This window comes from Sinocyclocheilus grahami, unplaced genomic scaffold, assembly GCF_001515645.1.
Source record: "Sinocyclocheilus grahami isolate Dianchi unplaced genomic scaffold, SAMN03320097.WGS_v1.1 scaffold361.1, whole genome shotgun sequence".
Lineage (NCBI taxonomy): Eukaryota > Metazoa > Chordata > Actinopteri > Cypriniformes > Cyprinidae > Sinocyclocheilus > Sinocyclocheilus grahami.
Genome location: NW_015505540.1, coordinates 247,404 through 260,625, shown reverse-complemented (window position 1 = coordinate 260,625; position 13,222 = coordinate 247,404). Strand labels below are relative to the sequence as shown.

The window sequence follows — 13,222 nt, the reverse complement described above, 5'->3', positions numbered from 1 at the left end:
GATGAGGGGGAGGAAACCCGGGCAGCAGTCGCGGGTCTTCCCCTGCTGGCCTGCACCTACGCGTGCTTCTCAGTGCACACAACCTTCAAACAGACTGCTTTGCATTCCACCTGCTGATGTAAGAGTGAATCATTCACCTCAAAAAAAGCAGATGATTTTTGTCTCTTTGGTGCAGTGTAACGTGTGTTTATCCAGCTAGTACATGCCAACCATGACATACTGTAAACAACAACTGGGTAAGTGGAAATACTTGGTTCCCTCTCCGCCTGAGTGGCTCAAGATTGTTTTTGTTCACTAAATGAAAAAAATTTAGCTTTAAACACTCAGCTTGCAAAACAAATGGCAGGCAAAGTTCAAGACGTGCCATAAAACAGGCCCGCAAACTGTAGAAGCACAAGTCACACCTCACCTGTGTACCTCCCGCAGCTCATTTCTTGTGTTCTACAAGTTGCATTTCATTGGAAAAAAGTGTTACTGACTGTAAGTTGTGGCAGGACGAGTTTTTTGTAAAAGCAAAGGGGCCTCAGCGGTGTGCAGGAAACCCTTTCAAAGTCACTCACTACCCGCAGGCATGCCTGAGCTTGCACAGCAGCCGTGCACGCCGTCCTCCTCCAGAAAAGCCTGCTGCGCGGTCTGTGCAAAGGCACAAGCTTGAGGAGACACATGTTAAAAAAACGTACTTACACCCACACGGAGAGAGCACTACAGACAGCAGACACGGAGCAACTGTTACGCTAGTCTCCTTCCTACACAGAGCAATATCAAGAGTCGAAGCCACGGGCGAAGCCATTTAGATTTCATTACCGTGTACAAGAGAGGGCATGAGAAATCATAGACATACTGCAGCTGAAACGGACTCAACTGAAAAATTTGAGGACATGTAATTATATAATTTATGCATATAATTACTACATTTATGCAGTCTACACTACACCAAAACACTTCACGATAAAAACAACCAATTGAAAACAATTATCTCCACAAGGTTTCAGTGTGCAAGAACATACACAGGGCTGAAAGATTAGATTTTTCGGATAAAAATTGCAATTGCGATTTAAAATTATTATTATTAAATAAAATATTGAAATATTAAACAACAAATAATATTACTATTATAATATTACACCTAAAATTAAAAAAAAAATGTGTATATAAGATTAATTATAATATAATAATTTTTAAAGTCCAATTGAAAAATTACAATACTAACATTTATGGCCATTTTTTTGATTCAACCATTACAAATGAGACAAAAATTTGACATTTCATCATATACGTGTATGTTCTCATTTGCCAGTGCCAGTGTTTCATAACACAACAAACACAGTGACAACATGAGTTGTTAAGTCAAATTCAAATGTTTCTTTTTAATGAGTCAGTCAAAAGATTCTTGAAAGAGCAACTGAGTCAGACTCACTCACTAAGTGAATCATTCTGGGTTGTTAAAGTGCCACTATTATGCTACTTGAAAGGTTCATAATTTGGTTTTGGGAGTCCCCAACAAGTTTACATGCAAGCAAGGTCAAAAACACTGTCATTTTCTCATAATATACATGTAAATTTACCTTATTTCTCAACGACTCTCAAACAATTCATTCAAAGATTCATCTTTCCAAACCCCTGCTTTGCATGAGGCTACTCTGCTCTGATTGGTCAGATGACCCAGTCTGTTTTGATTGGTCTACTGCATACAGCGCATGTCGGAAACGTAACGTAGTGAAGACCCAAACAATAATGGCATATGCCAAACAAACATGGAGTTCTGATAAATCACTGCAGTTTGTAAACCAACGTAATGCTCCATCCTTTTTCATGAATCCAAGTAATAAAAACGACAGACATTCTATATTAATCGACACATTTCTAGACAATAGCGAGCCCACAGCTGATTAGCAGAGCTATAACGTGAGTTAACCAGAGAGACCTACAGCTGCACTGACTGTATTCACAACACAACACACAAAACTACATATTTTGCACGCTCGACAGAACCTTACAGCAACAATTATTAATCATACTTTTATAGGTTGTGATTCGGAGGAGCAAGCTGGTCCAAACAAACTGGGCACTGACATCAAATTCAATCGTATACAGCTACGTTACACACTGTATGAAAGGTGATTTTCAAAAATCCATAATACGGGCACTTTAATTCATGAATGACACCCTGACTTAACACTTAGTTTTTGTTGTGGTAAAAGAAAAAGAGATTCTTTATTCAGAACTAGGAACTATTACTGTAATGTGTTTGTTGTATTAGTACATTTGTGACACTTCATTTGGCTGCTAAATGTTTCATGTTTTTTGTTTTTGACTGCAGCCCTGATACTCTTATGAATCTGCACCATCCTGATTTACAACTACTCTATAAAAGCCAAAGAAGATGGTGGTGTTTTACTGACCACTGAATGGAAATATGGGAATACACAAACTCTGTCGCCTCTGGCTTGCTTAGTTGGGGACACTTCATTTCCAGCGTTATCGTTGACATAATTGCAAAGATATTATTTAAACTGAGCTGGATGTTGACATCACTGAATTCAATGATGAACTGTCTTTAACTGAAAAATGAGTGTTTACTATTGTCATTTTGCATTATTGACACTATTTCCTAATTAATGCTGTTCAGTTGCTTTGTCACAATCTGTATTGTTAAAAGCGCTATATAAATAAAGGTGACTTGACTTGACTTGACAAACTGTTTAGATCAGCAATATCCAGTTTTTGTTCCATCGCTTTTTAGAGATGAATAAGTACTTACCACTTGCCATGTTAAAAGCGAGGAAATCTGTGGTGAAATGAATATTGACCCACATTCAAAGCTAGACCTTCATCTGTTTCTGTTGCATAAACGTGGTTAGATCATGATTGAGCTTTAGGAAAGACGGGCTATTCCTGAGTCTAGTTTTTCACTGCTTGGCTCATGAGTTACAAAAGCAGGAGATTACTGGGAAAACAGTAAACCAACCCTGTGATTTTCTAGCCAAGCCCATAAGGCTAGAGATTCCTCAGAGAATGAGTTACCATTATCAGGTAAACTAAGCCAAGAGCTCTGGAGAGAATGTGGGACTAAATTAGAACTGTAGGGGAATGGAAAGAGCACTTCAAAACCCTTCGCTTCAACTGTCTTGACCCGAAATGTGACAAAAAGTGTCCAGTCTGTTATAAATATGATGCCTGTCTAACTGGAAGAGTTGAAATCTCTTATGGTGATGAAACAGGATGAACTTAAATTACATTATCAGTTCACAGTTATTGGAAACCTTTAAAAAGAAGAATGTTGAAAAGAATATTTACATAAACTCTGAGAGTCTAGATTAATGCAGGCATTTAGATATTCAGCAACCTAGTGAAGAGATAACAGTAAAATAAACAATTCAAGGGAAAAAATCCAGAGAATGTAACAAGCATTTAATCAGGTGAGAGAAACGTGTCAAATAACACAATGATTCATAAGAAGCACAAAAAGTAATATTTACTGTCATGGTACACTGCTGAATAAAACATAAACCAGGCTGCTTTGGTGGTTTTGAAAGGGTTTGGGGAACTTTTTTGGCTGGTCAGAGTGGGAGACCACCTTAACCCAGATCAGACTGCTCAAGCTGGAAGACCAGTTAGACCAGTGGTTCCCAACCCTGGTCCTGGAGGCACCCCAACACTGCACGTTTTGCATGTCTCCTTAATCAAACACACCTGATTCAGATCATCAGCTCATTAGTAGAGACTCCAAGACAGGGGTGTCCAAACTCGGTCCTGGAGGGCCGGTGTCCTGAAGAGTTTAGTTCCAACCCCAATTAAACACACCTGAACCAGCTAATCAAGCTCTTACTAGGCATGCTAGAAACTTAAAGGCAGGTGTGTTGAGGCAAGTCGGAGCTAAACTCTCCAGGACCGAGTTTGGACACCCCTGCTCCAAGACCTGAAATTGGTGTGTCAGAGAAAGGAGACATGCAAAATGTGCAGTGTTGGGGTTCCTCCAGGACCAGGGTTGGGAACCACTGAGTTAGACCATCCTAAACCACCTAAGACCAGCAAAACACCTTAAGCTGGGTTCCAGCATGGTATTCTTTGACGTACATTGGAGAACCAAATCTTTGTCATTTTAAACAGTAAAAAACGTCCAAAAACCACCTTATGTAGAAAATGTACTTCTTTTAATTGAATTGTAAGTTTCCAAGCATTTCACATAACAGTAGCATATGACTCCGGGTCCACAGTCTATGCAAATAGTTCAGTGAAAGAGAATAACAAAACATCTGACAAAACAACCCGACGAAGCCAACAACTTTGAAGCAAAGAGGAAAACCACCAAAATGCAGTTAAGTGGTACAATTAAAAATAGACTGGTCTGTGCATTACAAAACATGACTGAGAAACGCACAGCTAGGCTGTGTCTCAAAATCTAGTGAGCTGTCTCTTTAGCTCACTAAAATACCGAAACAGAATCATTTTCATTACGTGCGGTTGAGTTAACATGCATTTATATAGAACGGCGTGCTAAAAAAATATATATATGACGATGCTTCCTGCACTACTATTCACCGCAATACTACTACTGAATTTACAGTCCAAAACGTACAGCAGTAGTCCGAACAAATGAGCCGGTTCTTTTGAATGAATCATAAACATGCAGCGCGACCAATTCAGACCGACTGTCGAAAGAATGATTATAAGAAGCCGATTCCTTTAGTAAATCAAAAACACTTACGAAGCAGGAGCAATTATTGATATATTACTCCTTTACTGAACCGCAATTAAAAAATGATATGTTAACATCATGACCGTTCATCTGACAACTTAAATTTTAGATGCACAACTAATTGAAATAGTTATCACATTTTGTTGGTTTTGTATTTGTATTTAAAGCCAGTTATCGGACTGCACTTGTGTTGCCTCTAGAAGCCATTAAAAAGTCAATGTAAACAATACCTTTGGCAAGAACATTTTATTTTTTATATTTATTTTTGTGCAAACATATTTGTTAAATATGTTTTGAAACCTGAAATTATCTTATAATTTGCTAACAACCGTTGAGGGCAGCAAATCTAACAAGCATCTTTATTCGTCAAAGTACTAAAAGAAAGGAATTCTAAACGGAACCGAACTCGTCGAGTCGAATCGAATTTAGAATCATTAAATTCCTTACGATTCCCATCGTTAACTAGACAGCATTCTGGCCATCGACACAAACGTTCGAACACACTGTTTGGACAGTCAGAGGTTTTAATACACAACCTTATTGAGTCGCTACCAAAAGAAATCATACATAAAAACTACACGCAACACAGTACAAAATCACTGTTACTATTTAAAAGGTCGTCACTTCTCTAAAACTCACTCGTTTTACCACAAAAAGAAATAAACACTGGCGTTACCTTAATATCTTGAGGTCTGCAGCACCAGGTTAGTGATTCTGTCTTATCTTTAAAACAGAAAAAAAAGAACAAATAATAAAGAAGTGGCGACGGAGGCAGAGCCAGCTTCGTCTGTGAGAAAGCGTTTAGCTGTGTTTGTCCGGTGGAGAACTGACAGTCAACTGAACACGCCTAACTGTGAGTGACTCTCCCATAGAGTCACAGCACCGCCCGCACTCATGTGTCTGAGCTGAGTGATGCACTTTGATCAGATGCTGTGATTGTATGTATGGACTGCTTCTTATCGAGCACACTAACACTAGTGACAGACAGACAGATAGATAGATGATTAATCAACTGAAACTTGTTACATTTTTGATTACACATTGACAATCAACAGGGTGGTGTGACATTTAAACTATTACAAGTGTCATCATCAAATGGCATCATTTTCAGTATGTTTGGCATCTGAGTGATTGTATTTATATCTGTACTTTTAGATTGTTCAATTGCTTTAACAGTTATCACATAATTAAGCTGCAATATATTTGATTGCCAAATGCTTGATTAACTGATACAGGAATTTGTGGTACCAGATTGTAAAAGCTCCAATCAAATCCTTACTTTGTTCAAAGGGATTACAGACCATTTCATATATTAGGGAGACATGAAACAAAAATGTTTAACTGTTGTTTATCAAAATGAAATCCTAACTAGATGGATGGATGGAGCGACAATAGATAGATAGATGTAGAACAACATGCAGACAGACAATTAAATAGATGGATAGATATTGCATACATACAGTACATAAAACCATATTATTACCAAAAGAGAGAGCAGTCAGTGTATTTAGTGTTGAGCAGAAGCTGGTAATGAGAGCTGCTGGGAAAACAACGTGACATTCCGATCCTCACTAGTACTATAATGGGCTGGATTAAAATGACTTGCTGAATTAGTGGCTATGGGCTGGTCAAAGAAAATACCAACAACAGGAGGATTATTCCTGCATGCACATGAATATGTGTGTTTGGCCTCAAAACACTGAACAGAGATCAGCAGATAGAAGTGACCACATAGTCACCAAAAATCAATAATAATCTATGGACTGCTCAGTTTAACAGTTAAATTTCACTTTGGTGAAGAGAGGAAAAACATCAAAAACATGAGGAAGTAAGATCTTTCTCTGGGTATTTTTAAAACAGCTTTTGTAAACAACACAACCAACAAGAAGTTCCTGCTACCATGTTAATAATAAAGACAAAGACACTGGTGTCGTATTGCAAAATCAATGATATTTATTCATATTCTGTCAGTAACCCACAACACAAAAGCAAGAATAAAACAGAAGAATGCCACATCCACGGACAATGCTGCAGTGAGAAACATGAGCTCTTTGACCATTTCATCCCTGACATCAGATGATAAAACCTGAGAGTCAAGAAAGTCTTGCGTGTCCAATAAGAGATAACGCATCGGTCTCATTAAATCGAACACAAAAAAGTCCACTTTTATTTCATGAATGATATGGAAGGTGATCAGATCCATCAGAACCAAGAAGTGAAACACACTGGGTCATGTTTGATCTCTCCAGCTTCAGGGTGTCATTGCGGGACGATGTGCAGAGAAGCCATGTGACACATTACACAGCGATCATGCAGTGAAGTATCGAATGAAGTGTGATAAGGCAAAGTTCACAGACATTTCTCCCTAAACCACATAGACCTGGATGAATATTGCCGAGTAAAACATTCTGGGTCCTTAGTTTTCAGCTCTTATTAAACAACATTTTCAAATAAGCTACTGTAAACAACGCAAGGAGCATTCAGGTCTATGTAACACTGAAGCAGATGACACACAATAGCTCTGAAGATACATTTGAGAATCGCTGCACTTACATTTTCGGCATCCGTGCAACGACAACAACAAAAAAGCAAGCACGATGTGCATACAACACAATAAAACTTTGGTTGCAGAGACAACTAATCGCACAACAAAAATTAAACTGATTTTTAAATCAACTATGTACAAATAAGGTACGTAAATTATGCAAAATAAATTCTTAAACCACTTATCCAGGAGTCAACTGTGCACAATATACACAAACAATCAACTGTTCCATCTCTCTTTATTCTTTGAAATTCATCAAGAGGTGCTGTGGCAAATGATGGATAAAAAACGGTTCTGATGTAAACCACAGTAAACAGGTCCAGATATGGTTGAGCATCTGCAGGAGATCACACAAACATGTTTTACATCAGCTGTAGTTTGGTCATTTTTGGTCGTTTTTATACTTCATATTCGATTCATAAACTTTTCATCCATCATTTCTGGTTTCGCATATGGTGAATCTACAAGAAAAAAAAAACTTTGAGGTCACTAAGACCGTCTTAAAGAAGAAAAATCTGGTTCTGATTAATAGTTGTGTGATAGCCAGTGATGCCAGTAGAAAATAAAAATAAAAAAAATTTCTGGGGGAAATTTAATTGAATATTGAAGAGTTGAATAAAAGGTATCAAATCAGCCATTGATTTCCATCATATATATCCTCTCCATCACTCTTTCCACAAACATCTTCACAAAACGAGATTCAGGACATCTTGTTTTTCCAATCACCACACAGTGCAAACACAGAGCGGAGTTCTTTCAAATTTTTCTACCAAACTTTCATCATAGCTCTATTGAAGAAAAAAAAAATCACTGAGATCCATGGTAGTTAAAACACTCTACTCTAAATAGCAAACTGTGATGAAGACAGCAAAAATGTCCACTACTCTAGTAGAACAAGAACAGATAGCATATTTGTATATTTTTCTTTATCATCTGTATTTACAAGAATCTTAACTTGTCTTAAGCTGTGAGTGACATATACTTGCTCTCAAGAGGGAAATAAATGTTAAAGGGGAAATTAGACATCACTTCAAATCCTTCTGATTTCAATGTTAATGTTAAAACATACGTGTACCATCATCCCTGATAATGTTTCAAGTTGGTTTTTGTCATTAGGGTCCACTTTTTGAAAAATGTCCATTTAAGGCAAAGAGAACAGGGAATGCTGGAGGTCCACGAAGCGGAGAACTTTCTTTGCCGGTGTCCTTCCTTCAAATTTGAGGTAACGACTGCTGAAGAGGTTTTGATATTTTTTGTGGGATTAATTTTTTAGAGGGGGGGAATCAATTCAGTCTCTGTAAACCCCTTTCTGCTTTTCATCTAATGTTAAAACATACGTATACCATCATCCCTGATAATGTTTCAAGTTGGTTTTTGTCATTAGGGTCCACTTTTTGAAAAATGTCCATTTAAGGCAAAGAGAACAGGGAATGCTGGAGGTCCACGAAGCGGAGAACTTTCTTTGCCGGTGTCCTTCCTTCAAATTTGAGGTAACGACTGCTGAAGAGGTTTTGATATTTTTTGTGGGATGAATTTTTTAGAGGGGGGGAATCAATTCAGTCTCTGTAAACCCCTTTCTGCTTTTCATAATTGGCACCCACCTATGTACAGACTATAAGATCTCCTCAACACCATGAGCGAAGATCATAACCAAACCCGGCTCCAGAATCATATCTTCACCCATGTGCTGGTTCTCACAGGCCATCACCACCACGGCCTGCTTACCCGGAATGCGCTTAGCCACATAGTTTTCATAATATCGGCGGTTCATCTGCCGCGTCTCCAGCGTAGCCAAGCCTTGGGGCCAGTTACGCTCGTGGGCGTTCTCGATGAGGTCATTAACGATTGACAATGGGCATCCACTGTCTATGAGCGATCGTTTGATGACGGCCTGGAGGACAGCGTCAGGTGTGGAGATCATTCCTCCCCAGCGGGTCACGCGAGCGGGCTGGAGAGAGTTCACCCACCTGTGGCCAAACAAGAGTAGTTAGTTAGAAAGTCATCTGATTATCAATTATGGGATTAGCATTATTATTTAATCAACAGTAATTTATCAGTATTCAAGAGCAATTTACATACTCATTGTTTACATCGTATACTTATATTTTATCCACTGCACAATACAAATAACTACAGCTATGGCCTTAGCCTTATTCTTTTGACAAATATATTGTGTGTATATATTTAAGTATATATACAAATGTATATATAACTTTAACATTCAAAAGTTTGGTGACAGTAAATTTAAAAAAAAAGAAAGAAATTAATACTTTTATTTAGCAAAGATGCATTCAATTAATCAAAAGTTAAAAAAAAGAGACTTTAATTGTTAAAAAATTGAAGATTTCCACAAAAATATTAAGCAGCACAACAGTTTTCAACATTATAATTGTAATAATACATGTAATAATTTTTCCCAATATTACAGTTTTTACTGTATTTCTGGTCAAATAAATGCATCCTTGATGTGTACTCTATGCTCTCCTCCAGGTTCTGTAAGTTAGGGTTAGCGCTGCGTATTGCTCGCATGTAAGCTTTCAGGAGCTGGATGTCACGTTTCTGAATAAAAGAAATCATGAGAATATTAACAAACAGGGTGTTGTGTGCTGATCAGAGCAGAGATTCCATAGATGTTATATTCAAATAAATTCACAGAGACAGTGATATTCACGTAGCCTCATGATAAAGCATAAAACACACAGGTCTGACCTGTTCTGCAAGTTGGTGCTTGTGCTCAGCTGCAGACTTCTCTAGATCTGCAATCTTGGTCTGCTGTTGCTGAACCACACTGCGAAGGTGCTTAATACAGTTGTGATTGGGCATCTCATCTTTGGGCATTTCTAGCCTGCAGAGTAAAAAAGCAAATGTAATTAAAATGTCAAACAAACATCGAAGACAATTAAGGGCTGTTCACACAGGATGCATTCTTGCATAAAAAAAAAAACAGCGTGACGCAGAGCTGAAAAAGATGCTGAAAAAGCAGTGAACCAAGGTACTAATCTCAAACACATCCATACAGCACATGGGCTAAGTGAGAACTATATGAATATGGTAGATACCCGCAGCCTTCTTCACACGTGACGGGTCGTTTGGGGTTGTGCTCACAGTCCTTGAGGTGTGACTGCAGCTGGTCGAGCCGAAGGGTGGCCGTGCATCCGAAGCCGGCGTTATCACAGGAGATCTGCAGCTTGGAAAGCATGTTACGCATGATGCGGGGAACGGGTCGAAGATGGGCAAGAGTCACCACAGTGCGGTCCACAGGGCAGCTCTGCTGCTGTGCAAACCACTGTGTGATGCAGGCGTTACAGAATGCATGCTCACAATGCGGGGCCTGAGAGAACAGACAGATTGATCAGGGTGTAACCTGAACTCAATGCCTATTGACTATTCTTGCTGAAGTGCATTTTTCAGACATTGTATTTGTTTTGATGTTAAAAAAGAAAAAAAGAGCAAAATAAATCGATTGGCAAAGACAGTAATTTATAAAAAAAGAAATAAATTAACTAACTTTTCCAATAATAAAAAAAGAAATAAATTAACTAACTTTTCCAATAATAATTCAGATTGATCAGGGTGTAACCTGAACTCAATGCCTATTGAATTTTCTTGCGGAAGTGCATTTTTCAGACATTGTATTTGTTTTGATGTTAAAAAAAAAAAAAAAAAAGAGCAAAATAAATCCACTGGCAAAGACAGTAATTTATATATATACATTTTTTTTAAATAACTTTACCAATAATAATTGTTTTAATTGTTTTTATTAATAATTAATTAAAAAACGAATTTAACAATAATAATAATAATAATTCTACTATTTTATTAATAAAATAACTAACTGAACAATTAAGTATTATTGTTCTTATATTATTTTATTATTATTGATTATAAGAGATAATAATAATATATTTTTTATTGTATTCGTATTTTTATCATTTTTAATTATTTTTTTATTAAATAAACAGTCTGTTTACTCTTTTTTTTTGTAAGAAATATAACAATTTTATTTTTTATAAAAAAACATTTTGGACCCTTGTGAGACACATTCACACAATGATCTTGAAGCAATGATATCTAATAACCACAAACTCATAATGTCGTGACACAGGCAGAGCCTCTGTCTCTTTCTCAGGGTGTTCTAGAATGTTGCAGTTGAATGAAAAATAAATATCGACCTGCACTGGCTCTTCCAGCACCCCGCTGCAGATGGGACATAACAGATCCTCGTCCACCTCTCCTTGGAACCTGGTGACGTCGTACCCCATGGCACATTACCAGAATCCTTTGATATCTGAAATGAAGCAGACAGGAAGAGTGTGTTGTGAGAACTCAGCCGGTGCAATCAAATGCCTGACTATCGCCTCTGAGACAGAGATGCATGAGAAGAACTGGATGTACAACAGAATGAAACTGAAAACTTATAGCCTTTGTTGGTCATTTTTAACTGAACACTAAAACTAGCACAGGAACGGAAGAACTTTTACACGATTAAGAGCAGCATATGACTTGGATAATGCTTTATGTACCAACTGACTTTAATTACAAATTGTGCTATTCATTGCAACACGACCCTATTCTAAAATTTAACAATGCAGTAGTCTAATAAGCCTAAAACACTGTACACACAAATATTCGGTAAAGAGTCTTTGCTCAATTTGTTAATTAATCAGATTGAACTTTTTAACAATACTTAAATTCTATGAACACTAGTGACACAACCTTAAAATTTGGCCAAACCAAGGCACAGCTTTCACTTTGCTTGTGGAACAGTCTTTGTGCCAGGCGCATGTCGATGATGCTTTAAAACATAGGTTTCAGAACAAAACTCCTAAGAAGCACTGCAGGTAAACTGATAGAGGTTTAATGAACATGACATTTTGAGCTGACCATGGAGGCAGTCAATGTCCCACTACAATATAGACGTAACGTGAATCGCATTTCTTGTACAAAGGTGACCTTCTTTTTGTTCTTTGTAGAGACACTAGGTCTACACAGTTCTCTCAAGTGAAAAATGCAATGGCTGTGTGTTTGTGTGTATGCTGAGACTACTAATGTGCCATCAAAGAAATATGGGTCCACTCTGAAGTGTGGCGGCCCACTTAGTATCCCAACATAATAGGAAACCATTTTGAGTGGCCTAGAGATTGCATTAAGATTAATAATATGAGGATAGAAATTTCACCTCTTTCCTGACTTCATTTTGAGAAACTGCAAACTGGAAAAGCGATCATTAAACAGATAGTGTCCAAAAGCAGGTGTGATATGATAAAAACGAGAAGTAATAAAAAAAACATCACTTACAATCGGTTTTTGTCCTAACCAGCTGTGACAAGCGTCAAGACATTTTGTCAGTCGGTTTCTATTTTTCCATAACGAAATGTTATGACAGCAAAATCAACTTGCATTTAGCTGTATATTTAACATTAAATACACCATGATAGCTTGTGACTGTATCACTTAGCACTTTGTAGCAAGTAAATGTATAATGGTAGTAGATATTAGAGCCCGATCGATATGGGCTTTTTGGGGCCGATACCGATATTAGGGAGTAAAAAAAGGCAGATAACGATATATCGGCCGATATTCTTTGTGTATATTATAGTACAGTACCAGTCAAAAGTTTGGACACTTTTCCATTCGTGTGTCCAAACATTTGACTGGTACTATATATACATAAACAGAATATATATATATATATACATACAAACATTTTTTTCAATGATCACACAAATGTGGTGATCAAACACTTATAATGACGTGACAGAGATACGTAATGGAGGCAGGGCATTTAACAATTTAACAATAAACTTTATTATCCAAAAGGAGTCTGACATCAGTGCACTGAACAGTAAAGTTGAAGTTTATTCGACTTTAATTCAATTCAATTCCATTCAGTTGAAGTTTTTCACACTTCGGAACATTCATTCACGGATTTGCGCTACTGTCTTCATACACAGACGAAACTTACTAGAGAAGTGTGA

General features: G+C 37.4%; 2 protein-coding genes across 2 annotated transcripts in view; both read right to left on the bottom strand.

The window, feature by feature from the left end:
* Positions 1–5,525, bottom strand: part of LOC107549042 (diacylglycerol kinase alpha-like) — a 29,785-nt gene extending 24,260 nt beyond the window's left edge. Inside the window, exon 1 of the mRNA XM_016229949.1 lies at positions 5,376–5,525. The gene's annotated coding sequence lies outside the window, so the exon portion shown is untranslated. The remainder of the gene's footprint in view (positions 1–5,375) is intronic.
* Positions 5,526–8,587: 3,062 nt separating this feature from the next.
* rnf41 (ring finger protein 41) overlaps positions 8,588–13,222 on the bottom strand; it is an 11,011-nt gene continuing 6,376 nt past the window's right edge. Inside the window, exons 3-7 of the mRNA XM_016229951.1 lie at positions 11,417–11,532; positions 10,304–10,575; positions 9,954–10,089; positions 9,703–9,803; positions 8,588–9,211 (exon numbers count right to left, since the gene is read on the bottom strand). Of these exons, the coding sequence (XP_016085437.1) occupies positions 8,857–9,211; positions 9,703–9,803; positions 9,954–10,089; positions 10,304–10,575; positions 11,417–11,506 (954 nt within the window). The 5' untranslated portion in view covers positions 11,507–11,532 and the 3' untranslated portion in view covers positions 8,588–8,856. The remainder of the gene's footprint in view (positions 9,212–9,702; positions 9,804–9,953; positions 10,090–10,303; positions 10,576–11,416; positions 11,533–13,222) is intronic.